The 21208-nt window shown below is 46.5% G+C and overlaps 1 protein-coding gene across 4 annotated transcripts in view; it reads left to right on the top strand.

Moving 5' to 3' along the window:
• Positions 1-21208, top strand: part of AUTS2 (activator of transcription and developmental regulator AUTS2) — a 689755-nt gene that overhangs the window by 131555 nt on the left and 536992 nt on the right. For all 4 annotated transcript variants that reach the window (XM_080982807.1, XM_080982806.1, XM_080982805.1 and 1 more), the window contains exon 2: positions 3996-4205. In XM_080982807.1, coding sequence (XP_080838933.1) covers positions 3996-4205 — 210 coding nt within the window. The remainder of the gene's footprint in view (positions 1-3995; positions 4206-21208) is intronic.

Below are 21208 nucleotides of genomic sequence, written 5' to 3'. Positions count from 1 at the left end.
TTCTAGTCAGTGTAAATAATGCTGAGCTGGATAGGCAGCTTCTGAAGTTCCTACCAATGACTTTCAGCAACCCTCCGGGTTTCAGGCAGGGTTCTCCCCCAGTCCTAATTGGAAATGTTGGGGACCTTTTGCATGCAAAGCAGATGCTGTACTGCTGAGGTTTTGTCTCCCCCCTCCTCTTAATGGTCCAGCAGTCTTAAGGAGAGAAATTTATTTCTCATCACCTGCTCTCTGAGTCGTTTAATTGAAGCTGTTGGGGATGGAACCTGGGAGCTGTAGTTTAAGGGTACTCAGATGTGATAGGACACCCCCATGCCCTTCATAGACCCCTCATTCCCAGAGTGATTTAACAACCACATACTGCTCCAACTTTTTCAGATCAAAAATTGGGATGTGCGTCTGTCGGGACACGTGCCACAGCAAGTCACGTGACCTGCACCATGATCTTGCTAAAAAAACAGACGCTGCACTTTTTGGGGGCGTGATCTTGTGCAGCCCTGGAAAAAGTGCTTTTTAGAGGTGAAAGCATGACACTCCAAATATCTGCTGCAATCTAGCCCAGAAAAAAATGGGACGTCCCATTTTTTTCCAGGACACTTGGCGGCTATGCAATCAACCTCTCTTCCTAGGGAATTGTAGCTCTGTGAGTGGAATTTGGGTTTCCTAAGAATTCTTGGGGGTATAATGATGCTTTAAATATAAGGTGTGTATCTGGCCTTAGTATCTGATAGCTTGAATTTCCGGCCAGAAACTCTTAAGTCCTGCCAAACAGTCTTCCTTTCAGGCACTGGTAGGCTGGGACCCCTTCCCTTTTAGCCATTTCAGACTATTCTGTTTAACAAATCAAGACGTCTTTCCTGCAAGTTAAGTAAATTTAGAAATCATAGATTATGAATTAAAGGTATTGATGGTGCATCTTACCGGGTTATCACAGAGCATTTCGTTCAATCTGTTTCGGGATAAATCTGACATCTAATTCTCCAGTTACTCTGCAATCATCTCTCTATTGATCTCTCCCCCTGCCATGTCTGCACAGTGTTTTATAAACTTTACTATTCACCCTGATGGGTTCAATAAGTGCATAGCCATATTTAAATAGAGAACATTTTCCTTCCACATTAAGCTGGTTCTGCTTATAGGAACTGATCACATCTGGTTGACGTGTGAAAGAAAGCCCTGTGAGGGGAATGGCTGCAGACCCTCTTCATCTGCTGGCTGAATGTGTGGATGATGGGCCCTTGGTCTGACAGCAGGGCTGGCCCATGAAGCCTTACAACCTGGATAGCTCAGTTGGTTAGAATGTGGTGCTGATGATGCCAAGGTTGCAGGTTCGATTCCCGTATGGGACAGGGTCCCTTCCAACTCTACGATTCTGTGATTCTATCACACACACATCCACACATCCATTGCAAGTTCTTCCAGTTCATGAGGAAGTAGCCCCTAGTGAGGAGCAACATAATATATGCAACCCATAATATATTTGCCTCGTTCAGTGCCCAGGTAAGATGGTGTATGTGGTGAGGAAGGCAACTGGATCAATCACAGTTGTTTATTAGGTGGGTGGGTGTCCAGACACACTGAGGAAGGGGAGGGTTCTCTGTACACCCCAGGGGGGGGGACTTTTCTTTCCTTTTGTATTGGTTTTGTTAGCTTAGTTGGTTAGAGCCTGGTGCTGGTAACTCCAAGGTTGCAGGTTTGATCCCCGTATGGGACAGTTGCATATTCCTGCATTGCAAGGGGTTGGATTAGATGATCCTTAGGGTCCCTCCCAATGTTACAATTCTATGATTGAGGTGGGTAACCAATTACCCTAATATACCTGGGGGCGGGGAAACTGGGATCCTTGCTTCACCAACGGTTCTCCACCTGAGGCACCTTGACACACCTCACCACTCTCTTGCTGTGCCATTTGCTCTGGCTTCAATCCTGTTTTTCAGCTGAGGATGCCAAGGTCTTAGCAAACAGCACCAAGGCAGCTTATAACAGACATGATACCGAGATGACATGGGGTCATCCAGTTTAATTCATCATGGCTGACCTATAGTGTGCTTTGTACTCATCATAGTGGCTGGTTCTGTAGGTCTAGTGGGCCCCAGACAAACAAGAGTCAGAGCTTGAGAGCATAGGGCCTCACAGGATGCAATTCGTTTTTGTTCCCCACTTTTATGATCTCCCAGCACAGCCAGATAGAGTTGAAGTTTCACTGCATGGAAAAGGTTAATGCCAGGGCACCTCTGTAAACCTCTGCCTTGGACTGGATTTATACTTTGATTAAGGACCATGTCTCTGGTGGCCTATATGAATAAAGGGGCTAGATAGCAGCATGCCCATTAAACTATCTTCTGATTTGGGCATGGATGTCTCATCCTGTCTTTTTGGATTATGTGTCTATATATTTTCCTGTTTGGGTTACTTTTTTTGTTGTATTACAAAGTGGTTATAAGTCTCCCCTCCCCCCGTGGTTCATGTTTACTTTTTGCCAGATTAGCCATTCTTTTTGTCTTATCAGTAGGTGACCTTTAACGGCAGAACTTGTTCCTTCCTTGCTTGCCATTGGGAGTAACACTTGTGATATTTGAGATCTTAGATAAGCGTTAAGTCCAGCCTTTGTCCTGGCTCCCACTGGATGAAGGGCTTGGACTCGGATTACGTTTTCTGTCAAAACCTTTCATGCTGAGATCAGTGTGATACATAAGCAGGTGCAAAGACATAGCTGCGCAAGCGAACACATTGATCCAGCAGTTGACATCCTCCCTGGGCTCCTGTTAGGAGGAAGTGGAGCGGGCACGGCCTCAGCATGGCAAGCAAGAGGCATATTTCGCCTGAGGGAGCAAAAAAGAACTCTGCCTGGTGGGCTGGCCATGAAACGTCTCTTCACAATGGCATTGGTGTCTCCGTGTCCTCAGTGACAGAGGGGGCAACAGTGCCAGTTTGGAGCCACACAACTGGAGCCACTCCAGTAGTGCTAGGGGAAAAATAAATATCCTCTGGCAACCAAGGTGGCCCTGTGGTTTCAGATAACATATGGGTTGTTGTTGTTTAGTCATGTCTGACTCTTCGTGACCCCATGGACCAGAGCACGCCAGGCACTCCTGTCTTCCACTGCGACAAGTCTAAAAAGCCCAGGACACAAATTTTAACAGCCCTTGGAGCGGCTATGGTGACTCATTAACCAGAAGTAATTTAGCGTTAACTCTGTAAGTGTATATAGGGGTACCTCAGGTTACAAACACCTCGGGTTGCAAACGCTTCAGGTTACAGACTCCGCTAACCCGGAAGTAGTACCTTGGGTTAAGAACTTTACCTCAGGATGAGAACAGAAATCGCATGCTGGCGGCATGGCGGCAGCAGGAGGCCCCATTAGCTACCTCAGGTTAAGAACGGTTTCAGGTTAAGAATGGACCTACAGAACGAATTAAGTTCATAACCAGAGGTACCACTGTATTTGCTTCTGACCAAACTAAGCTCCCTAGAGCAAACTATACATAGGAGTCTGACCTCACCAGAATCAACAGCTTTGCAGTTCAGCCATGCCCAATCTGCTCCACACCTGATGGCATCAGGTGTGGAGCAGAGAGGCATGACTTGGGCAAAATGGGGTCTCCCACCACTGTTCCAGATTGTATAGTGCTAATGGGTCCCAAGTTAACCCTTTCAACTGTCAGGGCTTTTTCCAAAGAATCCGGGGGGACGGGACTGCTGTTTGTTAAGAGTGCTGTGAGTTGTAAGAAGGTCCCTATTCCCCTCGCAGAACTAGAGTTACCCGAGAAATGGTGTTGATTGATAAACCACTCTTGGAATGGCAAAAGTGACTTTCCTGTGTGCATGTGCTCTCCACTAAGCTACGGCAGCTGCAGGATCTAGTTTAAAAGTTGGCCACCGTGTTACTGAACTTGAAAACTTAGCTGGATTCACTAAAACCTTGCACTTGTAGTTGATAGTCTTCCAAAACAACAACAGGATTCCTTTCTCTTTCTCCCCTCCCAACCATACAGAAGGAGGTTGTGGTGAAGCCTCATGACCTCATGGAGAAGCGCCTGGACCCCTTTGTGAAGAAGAAACGGGATGTGCTCACTAATGGACTGCCGTACCACCTGAAAAAGAACAGACTGCACCATCGCCACTACAGCTCAGACCGGGAGAATGACCGCAACCTCTGCCAACATCTCAGGAAAAGGAAGAAGTTCCTGAAAGGACTCAGTCAGGTAGGAAGCGTTGAAAAATGTATTGGAGTGGAATGGCCTTATTTCTCCACTTTAGACATATCTGTTTGCTATCTCTGGCATTGCTTTCCCTCCTGGTTTCTGCTGCAACGTCTTTCTCCTCTTGGGGTTGGGCCCTTGAGGTTGCCTCTTGGCAAGATGGGAATGGAACGTTGAGTCAAAGTTGGGCTGATGTTGTCTTGGGTGTTTCTCTGGCTTAATGATTCCTAGATATAAATGAGTTGCTACTCCAGTCAATGGAACTGATGGGACTAGGGTTGTCTCAGTATTACAGGTGGCCTAGGGGGGCAACAAAGGTGGCACAGCTCTAGGGGAATGGCGTTGAGCGCCACACCAGAAGGTGGTGCGTGGAAATGAGTTTGTAAGCAGGATTGCTTCTGGGATCTGTGTCTGCTGGATTCCTCCCCACAACTTGCATTTCTGCTTTACGAGATACGTTCATTGCACCTGTACAACAGCAGGGTTGTTGTTGTTGTTTTAAATATTTTTTACTAAAATCCCAGGGGTTGGCAATTAAAGGAGAAAAAAATGGAAAACTAACTACTGAACATAGAAGGACAGATGAGCTGGAGATTTCAGGGACAGAAATGGCTGTTTCCAATGGTGATTTTAGATGGACAAATAGCACCCTATTTCAAATGTCAAGGATTTATTTATTATATTATATTTTCATTTCCCCTCCCCACCTGGTAGGATCAGAATTTCATTTCCTCCAGAAGGGTTTTGTAAAGTTTCTTTCTTTTTAAGGAAACGGGTCACCGTTTGGCTTTGTTCATTACGACCACAGATGGCTCCAAGTGAGCAACTTGCTCTTATGAAGTTTGGGAGGAGCCTGAGGCCTTTGGTGCCTCTGTCCTCAACCTCCTCCAGGCTCCACCCCCTTGAGAGAAATTCAGGGCCTTAACTGGCCAACCTTCTGACCTGAAGATGGACACTCCGCCTTCATTCCATAGTTTTCTCCTGATGTGCTCCTGGTACTGCTGTACTGGTGATGTGTGGTGGAAGGCATCTAGTCCTTCAAGATCAAGGAAAGGTGCCTCTGAGAGCCTGGGCTGTGACCCTATAGGCCCTGGTGGTCTGGGAGGCTCCTCTGGGAGTTATTGTCCAAGTGCCTCAGGTTCAGTTGCCTCCAGTGATCTTCTGCAATCTGCCCTGAGCCCTGATCAAGATCCTGCTCCATATCTGGTGCCCCCACAGCCTCTATGTCCAGTTCAGAGCTGGATGCAGGGCTCATAACAGATGCTGACAGGCACAATACGAATGGCATCTTAGGAAGGTGCCTAACCTGTTGTTGAGTGCATAGTACAAACGTTGCCTAGATGCTACGCTGGCATGACATCTCTATGTACTGAGGATGCACTCTTGGCTTGTGCAGGGAGTTGAACTTGCTGGTTTGTAGCACAGGAGCCCTTGGCTACCCTGCCATGCTGTATGATGGCGAGAACAGCCATGATCTTCCTTCGCCTTTTCTTACAGGCAAACCCTTAATGGAGTGTTCATAATTAAGTAGGAATTTTTTTTTGGGGGGTGACCATATGGTTTCTGAAATAATAGTCATCGTTTGTAGTATAAAGTGGCTTCCTCTGTGTGTGTGTGCGTGCGCGTGCATGCGTGCGCCAGCGCACTTAGGAAGTACATGCATCGACGCAAACATTCACCATGGAATTGCAACACCATTCAAAGGAAATTTTTGGAGAAAATTTTAAATGAACAAGTAGGAGATGGTTGCTTAACCTTTTGTATACTTTGTATACTTGCCACTCCTTGACATCAAATGGCCCCACAAGTTGTTGTCCGTGCCCAAATCAGATCCAGAATGCCAGTGTGGTGTAGTGGTTAAGAGTGGTGGACTTGTAATCTGGTGAATCGGGTTCGCGTCTCCGCTCCTCCACATGCAGCTGCTGGGTGACCTTGGGCTAGTCACACTTCTTTGAAGTCTCTCAGCCCCACTCACCTCACAGAGTGTTTGTTGTGAGGGAGGAAGGGAAAGGAGAATGTTAGCCGCTTTGAGACTCCTTTGGGTAGTGATAAAGCGGGATATCAAATCCAAACTCTTCAAAATGCAAGTTTACCTGCATTTTGAACTTGGGTGGAAAGGTGAAACTACTCAGAAGTGGAGAGATGGTGGCCAGGCATCTGATCCCAACCATTTCTCCCATATTCTCCCCTCAAAGCTGTCTTTCCTCACAGAGGAAGAGACATTGCATGCCTGCTTATTCTCATTTGGACACAACATGCAACCTCTCAGTGGTGCTGAATGCCCTGCCTTATGTGAAACAAAATGAGCTGCCTTATGAATCTTTGTAGAAAAGCTTTCTGGCACAGTTTGCTTCTTGGGAGTCCCCAAAGCATGCAAGGGTTTCTCTGATATTGCTTAAGGGAGGGTCTAATGTAGGCTTCCTCGGCCCTCCAGAGGTTTTTGGCCTACAACTCCCATGATCCCTAGCTAACAGGACCAGCGGTCAGGGATGATGGGAATTGTAGTCTCAAAACATCTGGAGGGCCGAGGTTGAGGAAGCCTCGTCTAATGTAAAGGTAGATCCAACAAATTGGACATGAGCAAACCTCTTGTCTTGCAAGCTTGCTCACAACAACATAAAGCACCCTCTGAATATCTGGCAGAAGGCACAAGCAAGGATTGGTTGAAATGAAAAAGAAAAAAAAGACTTCTGCAAAGACTGAAACTGTTCTGAACAGTTTATTATAAGAACACATTTATTATTATGATTATTAATTGTTTTATTTCTGTACTTCTTAGCTCTACATAGTAGCATCTGGTTAGAGCCCAGTAAATATTCAGTATGTGACGTTCCATATTTCCAACACAATATTTGAGTTCTGGTGTTCCAAATCTGAGAATCCTGTGAAAAGAAGACGGGAGGTTTTGAGCAGTTCCAAGTAGGAAGGAAATATCACTTGGCGCACAGTCAGAATGATAAATTCATCTTGTTTCTTGTCGGATTGTGTCACTTTTAATGAACTGTAACGCCAGACTCCAGGCATGTCCATGAACCCGGTGCTGACTGCAGTGGTCTTTCCACTGTTCAGGAAATGCTTCCTTGGAAGTGTTGAAGATAGCCATCTGGCCAAGAAGTACCCCATAATATAAAGCTGGACATTGCGCTTGTGCATCACAACACACACAAAGAGGAACATCTGCAAGGCTTAGAAATTTAGAGAAAAGGGAGACAGGTTGGAGAGGTGTATAAAACATTGAATGGTTTGGAGAAGGAGCATAATCTCCCTCTCACATCATACTGGAACTCTGGGACCTCTGATGAAGCTGAATGTTGGGAGATTCAGGACTGTTAAAAGAAAGTACTTATTCACACAGGGTTCAGCAATGGGATTTCCCCCCCACGAGGGGTAGTGATGCTACTCATGTGTAGAGTCTACCTGGAGATCTTCCTTGTTGCTTGATCCATGCTCAAAAGAGCCCTGCCTGATGTGCATCCTGCCTCATCCTGTGCTACATTCTGCTATATTTCCAGAAGCGGTTTTTAGACTGTGTGAAAGCTCAAAGATAAGGTGGAAATTGATCGTTAGGGAAACACCCACCAAATGGAATAAACTGTTGTGTGAATGCAGCCTGGGTTGTGTGACAAGGACCCAGCTGCCAAAACTGGGTCCAGGTGTGGGAGAGGATTAAACCATTTTACTTCCTCCCCCACTTTTTTTTTGTCAATGGTGGGGCACACCTGTCTTGGTAGAGTGTTAGCGAGACAGTAGAAATTGAAACTGGGAAGGGGAGAAGTGTCTGATTGGTTGTGCCAACAGTTGGGGGGGGGGGAGCGAAGCCGATGAGTTTGGATTGCGTCTTGCTGTGCTGTTCCAAGGCAAGTTGACAGCAGTGACAAGCGATTTACAACATGCTATTTAAAGTTTTGGATTTGCAGCCTCAACGTTGACGTGTGAGTGCTCTTTAGCAACTGCTTTCATTACTCCCCATCCAAGAACTGCTAATTGAAAAGAAAGCAGTGGGTGGGTTTCAGAGAAGGAGGGAAGAACGGATTGACGTGACTGTATCAAATACACAGGCTTCTATCCTGGCTTTATTTTGACAATCTTATTAACTTAAGATTGGACTCCACCAGAATTTATGCTGCCTGCCAATCCCTCTGAAACAAATGTATATGCCTGCCTTCTAGGGATTTATCAGTCAAAGGCATATAGAGCTCCCTGGAATATAATCCAAGATGTCTTAAGCATGCTTGGAAGCCCTAGTCGTACTCAATGTTGGAAGGTCAAGGGTGGGGTAGGAATGTTTGGCATGCATGCAGACATTGCAGTTTTGGGGTGCTCCAGAGCACTGCTGTTGTGCTCGGGTCAGTGGCGTAGCGTGGGGGGTGCCAGGGGTGCCAGCCGCACCGGGCGCAACATCTGCGGGGGGCGCGAGTCCAGAGGGAAGGGACAAGTTCCTTCCTCCGCCGGGCTCCCCGCCGCCACCGCCAGCCTTGCGCCCTAGCGCGCGCGCGCCCCCCGCCGCCGCTGCGGCTGCGCTCCACTCACTGCTCGCAGGAGGAGCAGCCGCTGCAGCAGCGCTGACGCCGCCACCGACGCCTGGCTGGGCACGGGCAGCCTCCGCACCCCGACGCCGACGCCATCCCCTTCCCCCTTTTTTCCCAGAGCTGGGGGAGGGGGAGGTTTTAAAAGGGGGTCTTGCATTGGCGATCCTGCAGCACTTTGGGCCGTACGACGCGAGCGCGCAGCACGGATCAGCCACGACCCCATCCCGTGCATTTCCCGGGGAAAAGTGCTCCGCGTGGGAGGCGCGTTTCCCCTTCATTCCCTCTCGTGCAAATCCTCCTTGGGTTCCCTCCCCCGTCTTTCCTCTCCCTACCTCACAAAAGCCTCACCTCGTCGCCGGAAGAAGGAGCAGGGCGCTTCTGCAACTTTGGATTGCAACTTCCTGCTTCCTTGGGAAACAGAGCCCGGCCGGGTCAGTTGTCCAGCGGAGGGCCAGTTCCCCCCTCCCTCCCTCTCTCTGCAACCCTTGCGCCCCCCCCCCCGCGTACTACTTGCAATGCAACTTCCGCGCTCCATGCGCTTTCATAGATTCTGTCGAGCTGGAAGGGAGCCGAGGGTCATCTAGTCCCACCCGCTGCAATGCAGTAATACGCCGCTGCCCCCCTACAAGGGATCGAACCTGCAACCTTAGCCTTATCAGCGCCGTGCTCTTAAACTGAGCCATCCGGGCTCCCCTTTCCCCCACCTTCTTGCGTGCCTGAACCTGTCCGCGTTTTGCATTCTAACACTTGCAAGCTCCATCCTCCAGCAGTTCCCTGACGCCAGCTGCGCTTCCTTTCAGGCCAATACTTGGCAGCCATAAACTCGCACCGTGTCCAATATCCTATAAAAAGCATTAATCGGAATACCTTGCAACATTTCATCAAAGAAAATTGAGACGCCCTATTCCATAATAATAATAATAGTAATAATTTTATTATTTATACCCTTCCCATCTGACTGGGCTGCCCCAGTCACCTTGGATAAAAATATAATAAAACATGAAACATTTAAAAACTGAAGTTGTAGAGTTACTTATCTCCTTGGCTTGGGGGGGTGTCTAATAAAAATAAAAATAAATTATTTATACCCTGCCCATCTGGCTGGGCTTCCCCAGCCACTCTGGGCAGCTTCCAAAAAAATATTAATACGTCAAACATTAAAAGCTTCCCTAAACAGGGCTGCCTTCGGATGTCTTCTAAAAGTCTGGTAGTTGTTCTTCTCTTTGACATCTGGTGGGAGGGCGTTCCACAGGGCAGGTGCCACTACTGAGAAGGCCCTCTGCCTGCTTCCCTGTAACCTCACTTCTTGCAGGGAGGGAACCGCCAGAAGGCCCTCGGCGCTGGACCTCAGTGTCCGGGCAGAATGATGGGGGTGGAGACGCTCCTTCAGGTCTACTGGGCCTTTGAGGCCGTTTAGGGCTTTAAAGGTCAACACCAACACTTTGAATTGTGCTCAGAAACATACAGGGAACCAATGTAGGTCTTTCAATGTAACTTCATACATTATTATTGTTGTTGTTGTTGTTGTTGTTGTTTAGTCATTTAGTCGTGTCTGACTCTTCGTGACCCCCTGGACCAGAGCACGCCAGGCACTCCTGTCTTCCACTGCTTCCCGCAGTTTGGTCAGACTCATGTTTGTGGCTTCCCCTCCCCATGCAGCTTGGTTTCCCTAGCCACTCGGAAACCCGAACCCTATGGAAATAGGGATGTCAAGGTTGCAGGTTCGATCCCCGCACGGGACAGCTGCGTGGTCCTGCATCTTTCCTCAGGGCCTGCAAGACAGAGCTGTTCCACCTGGCCTTTGGTTTGGACTCAGTGGGACCCTTATGTCTTCCCTCCCCTTACAGTTTTGATTTGTGGGCTACTTTTAAAATGAGGCTGCTTTTCAAATTGCATTTTAACCTGTATTTTAAATTGGTTCCTCCCCCCATTATGTTTCTATTGTAATTTTACCGGTGTTAGCCGCCCTGAGCCCGGCTCTGGCTGGGGAGGGCGGGGTATAAATAAAATGTATCATCATCATCATCACCACTACAGGGGGTTGGACTAGATGACCATCGGGTCCCTTCCGACTCTACGATTCTATGATTCTATAAAGTCAAGTGTTACCGGAAAAATCCGAGGGCGCGCTCGCACTCGAGTGCTAAAATCCACGGGTTAGGGGGCGCAAATTACTTGCCTTGCCCCGGGTGCTGACAACCCACGCTACGCCACTGGCTCGGGTTCTGTTTACAGGCTTCCCATAGGGCCAGCCGGCCAGCCATGGTTAGAGCAGATGGGTAGACAAGATGGGCCACTGGTTTGATGCAGCAGGTTCCAGTTATGTTCCTAATAAGGATCTCAAGTGTTTAAGAACTTGGGAGATCCACCACCAACTAGAATAAGGAGTAGTGGTGTAGATCAGTGTTTCCCAGACTTGGCTCTCCAGCTGTTTTGGGGCTACAACTCCCATCATTCCTAGCTAGCAGGACCAGTGGTCAGGGATGATGGGAAATGTAGTCCCCCCAAAAAATGCTGGAGGCCCAAGTTTGGGAAATTCTAGTCGAGATGGAACAGCAGACTGACTCTGGGTAAAGCAGTACCAGAGGTTTTGTGCTGGTACTGGGGGCTAACTGAGAGGCGAGGTCCGAGTCCAGTCTGAGGTTGATGGTGCAATATGAAGGCAGTCCATAGAAGTCGAAGCTGGGTGCAGGGCAGGGAAGCAGGTCAGGGAACAGGCTGGAACCGACAACCAACAATGTTGCTCCCGCAACTTGGGACTGGGGCTGGCTGGCTTTTATCTCCCCCGAGGCATAGGGCAAACCCGATCCTCAGGTGACTCGCCTCTCCTGGCCTGGAGGCAAGCACTCCTCCTGCAGGAACTTAGTTCCCTCCGCCTCTCTGCCCTGAGCCTCTGCAGCTCAGGAGAGGCTGGAGGGCTACCAGACCCAGAGGCAACCTCAGCTTCCTCTGATGGGGCTGAGGGTGGAGCACCTGCAGGCAATGGGTCCTCCATCCCCTCAGGAGCCAGAGCAGACTCAGCTAGTGCCTGCACCTGAGGATCCAGCACAGGTGAGGACCCTTCAGGCTCATGCCCCAGCCCTGCTCAGCTGCTTCTGGAGGTGGGGAATCCTGTGCAGGCTGGGATTCCTCAGGTTCGGCCTCCGAATCCGATTCCCAGGCCATCACAGGTTTGTATGTGGGTGCTGCTCAGTAACATGCTCGATGACGCTTGTGTCTCTCCTATAACAGGTGTGGCCAACTTTTCCCCCAATGAATGCCACATTGTCACTCGGTTAATATATCAGGGGCCGCCTACTAACTGCAGGTGGGACCAGAGTCAAATGTAATTGGAGGAGTCACTTCTCTTTGTTATCTATCTCCCTTGCCCAGTAGGTTACAGCTGGAAGAATCACTTTTGCCAGAGGTTTAAACTGATTGCTTGCAGGTGGCTTTTGAACTTTGGCCGGGGCAGGGGGGTGCTAAACAATTCGGAGAAGGGGTGGAAGCTGTCCACTGCTGCCATGTGCGACTCTTTGTTCTACTAAAGCAAACAGCTATAGTGTAAGAATTGTTGGATATTCATACATGGACACAGGAAGCAGCTGAGACAGACTATTGGTCTGTCAAACTCATTATTGACTACACTGGCTGGCAGGGGCTCTCTGAGGTTTTGGAGATGGGGTCTTCTCAGCACTACCTGGCGATGTTAAGGGCTGAACCTGGGGCAGGTTGCAGACGCAAAGTATAGTTCTGCTGCTAGGAATGGGTGACTGTATCAGTTTGGGGGCCTCGTCTGCATTGTGCATTTAAAGCAGTATCATTCCACTTCAAACAGTCATGGCTTCCCCCAAAGAATCCTGGGGATTGTAGCCTGTTAAGGTTGAGAGTTGTTAGGAGACACCTTATTCCCCTTGAAGAGCTACAATTCCACAAGTTTCCCAGGAAGAGGGAGGAGCCTTGATTGCTTTAAGTGGCATGATATTGCTGTAAATGCATAGTACGGATGGGGCTTTGATGTCGCTGAGTTCCTCATTTCTCCCCAAAACTGAAATCTCTTCCTCCCTCCCCTGCTCCTATTTGGTAATGATGGTGCAGAGTTTTTTTCTTCCTTTCTTCCATTGACCATTACAGTGGTACCTCGGGTTAAGTACTTAATTCGTTCCGGAGGTCCATTCTTAACCTGAAACTGTTTTTAACCTGAAGCACCACTTTAGCTAATGGGGCCTCCTGCTGCCGCTGCACCGCCGGAGCACGATTTCTGTTCTCATCCTGAAGCAAAGTTCTTAACCCGAGGTACTATTTCTGGGTTAGTGGAGTCTGTAACCTGAAGTGTATGTAACCCGAGGTACCACTGTATTAGAGTTCGCAGTTGTCTGCTCTGATCAGAAATGGAAACAAAATACCTCACATAAAATATGGGCTGGTGGGAGGAACCAGAGCCAATTTTTTCTTGGATGGAGGCGGGGGAGACTTTATTGCAGACGCTGTTGAATATTGTAACATCTTGAAGAAAATGTGTTAAATTAATTCTGTTTCGTATCTTACCATCTGGCCCATGATAGCTTACATTAAACACACACATATAAAAACATAAAGTGAACACACAGACACACCTTTAGAGTTTTGCAGCTGAATCGCTTGACTGATGAATCTGAGTTCCATCGCATTTTCTTTCAGTGTGCGCACATGCTAAACCCCCTTTTTGTAAGCATTCTGTATGGGTGGGTGTGAATCAGATAATCTCCGTCTTCCATTGGGACTAATTTACTCAACAGAGTATTGGCTGTTTGGTACCCACATCAGATAAATCTATAATGCCCACAAAGGCGTCAGACAATGAAGAGTCAAACTCCAGTGCTTTTACTGAAGAAAGATATTCATTGTGTTTTTAATAAATTTTTATTAGATTTTCCACAGTGATAACACAAACCACAAAGCAAAATGATACACAAAAACAGAAAAGATATTCATTGTGGTTACTCTTCATGTTTTGGAGTTCAAAACTCCTTCTTCAGGAGCTATAAATTTATTGGAACACCCCTTCCCCCAAAAAACCTCCTGTTGTTCTGTAAAACTGAATTCAAAATCTAGCTTTAAGCAAGTTGTGAGGTAACTTTCTTTTTGCAACTCTGCAATGAATCTGAAAGAGTTTTGAAGTCTGAAACACAAATGCAACCCGCACACCTGTAGTGGGAGCACCAGAGCTTGTCTCCTCTTTGCCTGACTCACTGTTGTACTTCTTTCCTTCATCCGACATGCGCACGTACAGTAAAATAAATGTGTATACAAGAAAATGAGGGAAGGGAGTTAAGAAAAGGGGCTTACTACTTCACACAGCATGTAGTTATGGAACTCACTCCTAAAACATACCCTTCAGCATTTCCCCGATGAAAATAGGGGTGTCCTTTTCAATAATAATAATAATAATAATAATTATACCTCACCCACCTGACTGGGTTGCCCCAGCACTCTGGGCGGCTTCTAACATATATAAAAACATTAAGCATTAAAAAAGCTTCCCTATACAGGTGTCTTCTAAAGGTTGCATAGTTACCTATTTCCTTGGCTCGGGGGCCACATAAATCCATACCCTCCAGCATCTCTTTGTTGAAAATAGGGACATCCTACAGAAAAGCAGGATGTTCTGGGATCAAATCAGAAACTGGGACAGCTTCTGTAAATCTGGGACTGTCCTTGGAAAATAGGGACACTTGGAGGGTCTGCTAAAAGAGGCAGTGATGGCCAAGAATGTGGTTGTCTTTCAAAGAGAGTTAGACAATCTCATGGAGTGGCTCATCACCAGTGGCTACTAGCTATGATGGCTCTGTTCTGTCTCTGCTTTTGGAGGCAATATGCTTCTGAATACCAGTTTCTGGAAACCACAGGAGGGGAGAATGCCATTGTGCTCGGCTCCCGCTTGCAGGCTTCCCCTAAGCTTCTGGTTGGCTATAGTGAGAACCAGAAAGCTGGTCTAAATGGGGGTTTGGCCTGACCCGGCAGGTTCTTCCTATGTTCCTACATCCTTATACTTTAGTCGAATGTTCCCTGATACTTGGAGCCTGGGGAAAGAGAGGGTCCATGTGGTATCATGTGAAATATATTTGTTAATGCAAATAGAGGCAGGGAGTTAATAAAACCATATTAATTTCTATAAGCAAAAGATGGATGCTGCTGAGAAAAGCTTCCCCCAGAGGAGTGGCCGTTTAAAGTTACAACCCATCTTGAGCTTATGATGACAGTGTATTATTTTGTTTTTTGATTAAAAGATGATTATTTTCCACTTTTAAAATTTGGCACCGGCAGGGTTGGAAATTAACTTTTTGCATTAGTATTCAATAAATATTGCAAATGGTCCTGGCCTACATTTAGCTTTCAAATAACAATACCCTCGGGTGTAATGATTGGAAGTACGTTTGTACTGGAGGTACCGATGGGCCTGCTATTTCCACAAGCCGTAAAAGAAATGACGTTGTGTTGCACACTGTTTTAAAGCTCCTCGTAAAACATTTCCTGGGGAACGGAATAATCATCATAATCATCCAAGACTGGAAGATGAGAGCGTTAGAATAAACTCTTGCTCACCAATGCTATAAGCATGTGGCACAGTGGCAAAAGGGCACTTGCAAGTTAGGGAAAGGCATGCCCATCAGTCCTACGTCCAGTGCCGGATTTACGTATAAGCTAAACAAGCTATAGCTTAGGGCCCCCCCCCCAAAAAAAAAAATTAAAGGGAAAACAACAACCCTGGATGTACATTTCCAAAATATAAGAAAAAAACAAATAAAATAAAACCTACATACAGCAACAGTGTTTTGTGTTGCATAGGCTCCTATTTGTTATGTGCAAATGGCTTTAGTTACCCATTAAAGGTAAAGGGACCCTTGACCATTAGGTCTAGTCGTGACTGACTCTGGGGTTGTGGCGCTCATCTCGCTCTGTAGGCTGAGGGAGCCGGTGTACAGCTTCCGGGTCATGTGGCCAGCATGACTAAGCTGCTTCTGGCGAACCAGAGCAGCGCACGGAAACACTGTTTATCTTCCCGCCAGAGCGGTACCTATTTATCTACTTGCACTTTGACGTGCTTTCAAACTGCTAGGTTGGCAGGAGCAGGGACCGAGGAATGGGAGCTCACCCCGTCACAGGGATTCGAACCGCCGACCTTCTGATCGGCAAGCTCTAGGCTCTGTGGTTTAACCCACAGTGCCACCCGCGTCCCCATAGATACCCATTAGGTCCATAAATTACCATATAGCATATATTCAACACAAAGAACAGCAACAATTTGTTGTTGACAAAGGGCAGCTGGACATATAAAGGGCCCTATTACTTTCAGTAGCTTAGGGCCTCATCAAACCTAAATCCGGCCCTGCCTACGTTTCTCAGTTACTTCTAGGTGTGCATCCAATGAGGCAGTTGCCACAAGAGAGAGGCCCCGCCTCTGGCCTCAGCTAATGCATCTCCTCCATCCAAGCTGTGTGAAAGCAGACAAAGACTCCACCTGCATGTCACCTTCTGCTCCTCCCTCTTCAATCCTCTCCTGGTCCTGGGGCAGCAGGAGGAGATATGGAAGCCCTTGACTCTCCACTAGCCTGACCTCTCTCTCCCGTCTACTGCACTTGTTCTTCACTCTCCAATCCTGCAGCTTCTGCTGCCTCTACCTCTCATCTCCCGGCTGTTTCAGGCTCCCCCAGATCACTGATCCCTTCTCCTAAGTCAGTCTCCACCCCTCCTTCTCCCGGCGCCCACTCCTCAGTATCCAGCCACCACTCCTCAGGGTTCAGCCAGTCCCTGACATTCAGTGACTCTGTTCTGTGGCCTTCCATCATCTTCCAGTACCTGCTGCAAAGCACTCTAAATTAGCTCAGCCAAAACATAGGCTGAGCATCCAGGACTATTTATCCTGACAATTTGTTGACTTCAATGGGGTTGTTACAGGGAAGTGGGGGGGAGGGAACGGATAGTACAGTAGGTTCCTACAATTCAATTTCTAAACCATAAACCTTGTGCTGCTGGCCATTAAGAAAATTGCAATGTTTTCTTGCTTCCTGATGTTATCTAGTTACTTATTCACTAAATACTGTATATTTAGCTTATGACCTTTCAGAGACACTTAGAGCAACAAAAAGAATCCGAGCGACTGGAGAGGGGAAAAGTCAAGATCTTAAAAGCAGCCAGTTGTCTGATCTCTTTCTTGCTTCTTAGAAAATCTTCCTGCTCTGTTCTTACCATACAGCGTATGTATTTTTCAGAAAGCCTTGGCTGCATTTTGACTAGTGATTTAGCTTTCCTTTTACTCCAGTTAAACCCGTGGTTGTGTCAAGATCCTCACTGTGTGGCTCCTGCTGATTTATTGGCAAAGCACCCCACAACAAAAAGCTCGACCCATATCCACAGCGTGAATTTAAAACACCACGAGACTGCTTTGAACAGCCATGGCTTCCCCCAAAGAACTACAGTTCCCCTCACAGAACTACAGTTCCCAGAGCAGTTTAAGCACCTGGACAGTGGTCTAAGCAAGCACACAGGTGGCTCAGGTATAGTCTTCCAAACCATGGTGCTACAGTTTTAATTTCGACCTTAATCATGTGACCTAAGGTTAAACACTCATGTGAAAGAGCAGAGAACAGCAACAGTTAATCATTAACCTAGCTAGCATCTCAGAGAGCTCTCTTCTAGCTTAGTATACGCCAGTGGAATTTTCCAGTGTTAAGCCCTTCAGCAATATACATACAGGCACTCTCCATTTCAGTGTGGAATTGAACAATTATACTTAACAGTGTCTATCACTTCAGAAGTTTCTTCAGTAAACTAGTTTGGAGGGTGAGGAATCTTCCCCCAACATTGTTAAATTCTCAGTTTGTTGGTTGGGATTTTCTGTTTACTCACTATACACTGCAGAAGCCAAGAGGTCTTACATCTTCATTTTATGTCTGCCCTTATAGCAAAGGGGTAATAGAAAATCCAAAACAGTGTGGCCTTAAGAGTATGCATTACCGAGTCCTAAGGCATAAATAGATTCCCTCTGTAGTTGAAAATCTTTTATCTCCTCTTCCTTTCCTTGCTGGCTCTTCCTTCTTTCAATATAGAATCTTTCTTGGTTCAAGGTCAAGAATCGTATTAGAATGATTGACAGATATTTGTGGCTTGCAATGGAATAATATGTAGTGTTCCTTGCATTTGATGGATGGGTTTTCTTCCTTATTTATGGATGGCTATATAAGCATAGACCTGTCTCATAATTTCCTCATTCCTTTTCTGCATTTTTCATTGTATTCCAATGCCAAATAGTGAGAACAGCACAATAAATGTGACATTTCCCAGTCACTTTCTCCAGTTGCTCTCACCATCCAGACATCTTGCCCAAATCCAAATACAGAATGTGAGCGGTATTGGCTTAGGCATTAAATGGACCCGACTATATCTGACTCCTGCCTGATGTGCAGGGAGTCCAGTAAGGGTAAACCACCAGAAAGGGGAGCCCCATCGATGCATACCAACGTGAGCTCCAAGAGGAAGTCCTCCGGCTCACGCCTCTGCTTAAATGGTCCGGACCATGCCCCCCCCCCCCCAGCCAGCGGATTGGCTGGCTGGTCCCTGACATGGCTAGGATCCCCTGGACAATGGGGGACCCCTGGAGGAGAATGGGTGGCCCCGCGGTCCACCGCAACTCTTCCCCACGGGGAAGTGGAGTGGATTTACTCTCACCTGGGAGCCTCTGCCATCGTGGCCTGAGTGGGAGCCTGGACACTGATCTCACCTACACAATTGTTGTTGTTGTTTAGTTGTTTAGTCATGCCTGACTCTTCGTGACCCCATGGACCAGAGCACGCCAGGCGATTGTCATATGCTTTTTGTTTTTGTCCATGGAGTTTTCTTGGCAGGGATACTGGAGTGGCTTGCCGGTTCCTGCTCCAGGTGGATCACGTTTAGTCAAAGCTCTCCACTATAACCTGTCCATCTTGGGTGGCCCTGTACGGCATAGCTCATAGCTTCTCTGAGTTATTCAAGCCCCTTCGCCACGGCAAGGCAGTGATCCATGAAGGAGCACCTACATATAGGGATGGGCAAATCTGTCAATTTCAGTTTGTCACACTTTCTCATTTTTCCCAGCCACAAGTTCAGTTCCCTACAGTTCCACATCAGTTTGCAACTTCCTTAAACAAATAAGCCTTCATGAAAATTCACCAGCATTTTAATGTGGATTTCACACAGCACACACATTTTTGTAGGCAATTTTGCTAAATATGCGCACTTTTACAAGCATTGTTTTTCTCTCTAATGTAATGCATTTTTTTTTTGTTTTCACAAGTAATATGCATGTTTATGCATGATTTAGCCTAGCATATGCATTAAAACAACAAAACAAAACATGACTGATGGCTATGTTTTGTCTCTTATATAATTTTGTAAAGTGTGAATTGGGTACGTTTGCCTTCAAATGCAAACTGAATGGGATTTCTTGCCCCTTCTTCTTGCTACCCTGTGAGTAGACTCTCCAAGTCTGTTTCAAGGAATACAGAAAAGTCACATGGAAACAACTTTAAATAAGTTGAGGGCAGGCTGAAGTTGGTGGCACAATGTCTTATTCACCCTAATTGGTCAGCCTCTAGTGGTAAATTGGTATTTAGGGACTCCAGAGATGAGGAGCCACCACTGAAGAGTCTCTCTCTCTCTCTTTCTCCCTCTCCTGCGGAAGGTGATCCAGCAAATATCTGGGTACTAGCGGTACAGGGTTTTCAAAGGCTAATATCAGCACTTTGGACAGAGCTTGGAAACTTACTGGGAGGCAGGAGTTCTTTCAAGATAGGCAAGGTATGATCTCCTGATCTGGTCCCTGTTAGCATCACAGCCACAGTGTCTTGTGGTTTTCCGGGTGGTCTTCAAAGGCAAGACCCAAACAGAGTGCATTGCAGTCATCTAACTTAAAAGTTAGCTAGAGCATGGGCAACTCATCTCTATAGGGGAACTGGACAGAACTTGCACAACACAAGCCTGGGGTTGCTGTATTGCAAATTATGTGAAACATAATCTCCACCTATGATGGAGAGTGTTCAGTTTTAAGGAGCTATGAGTTAAGATTTTAATGCTGAATCTATATCTATCTATCATCTATCTATATCTATATCTATATCTATATCTATATCTATATCTATATCTATATCTATATCTATATCTATATCTATCTATCTATATCTATCTATCTATCTATCTATCATCTATCTATCTATCTATCTATCTATCTATCTATCTATCTATCGTCTGTCTGTCTATCATCTGTCTATCATCTATCTATCATCTATCTATCGATCTATCTATCATCTATCTATTTATCTATATCTATCTATCTATCTATCTATCTATCTATCTATCTATCTATCATCTATCTATCTATCATCTATCTATCTATCTAGTCTAGTCTAGATGGTTCACCCCCTCTTTTTTAGTTATTTAATTCTTCTGTTTCCCTTGAGACACCCCTCTCCAATTCTATCTGCTCAAGATTATTATAAGGGCTGTTTTGAACGTTGATTCTCTGAAAGCATTTCTGGCTTTTCCAGCAAAGAGCATCTCACAGGAGAATGATGTTCTTAGGTTCTAGCCCCCCCTGCAGACTAAGATGTGAAAAGGCTCCTTTTTTCTTTCTAAAACATTTTTGCTGATTCCAACCAGCAGAAGCGAGGAATCAGCTTTTCTCCCTTTTGCTGCAGTCATTTAGGAAATTCCACTCTTCCTCTTACAAAGTACAGTTTACCCCCCCCTCCCCGAGGCTCTTTATGTATGCATGCTGATGGGATTCACTACTGGAAGTCTTCCAAGACCTAACAACAGAAGGGCACCACACCCATGGAAGACTGCTGGAAATGCAAACAGCCACAAGCAGACCTAACTCATTGAATTGTAGCATTGGAAGGGACCCCCAAAGGCTATCTAGTCCAACCCCCTGCAATGCTGGAATCTCAACTAGATCATACAAGACAGATGACCATACAGCCTCTGCTAAAAAGCCTCCAAGGATGGAGAGTCCACCACCTTCCGAGGAAATCTTTTCCACTGTGATGGACTTGTGGGAATCTGCTCTTACTGTCAGAAAGTTCTCTCTGGTGTTTGGCTGGAATCTCCTTTCTTGGAGCTTGAAGCCATGGGTTCGGGTCCTACCCTCCGGAGCAGGAGAAAACAAGCTTGCTCCATGTGGCAGCCCTTTAGATATCTGAAGAACTACTTTCGGCTGTAGTTCAGAGAAGCTTGAACTAATTCAGTGAACTTTGTTAAATTGAATGAGTTCATTCCAAGCACTGGTAATGGGCCCTTGTCTTTAAAGTACCTTCTTTTGTTTTTGTTTTGTTTTCCTGCTTTCCACAAGGTCATAAACCTTTTCCCAGCCTCTTTCTGCCTCAAACTGCTGCTAATTGTCAGGATTTGATCATTGGCAACAGAAAGTGTTGGGTTTTTGTAGCTTGCAAAGCTTCCACCCATTAATGCTGGGACACTGTTTGA

Source organism: Podarcis pityusensis (genome assembly GCF_964106645.2).
Source record: "Podarcis pityusensis genome assembly, chromosome: 15".
Taxonomy (NCBI): domain Eukaryota; kingdom Metazoa; phylum Chordata; class Lepidosauria; order Squamata; family Lacertidae; genus Podarcis; species Podarcis pityusensis.
This window is presented reverse-complemented; position numbering and strand designations above follow the sequence as displayed.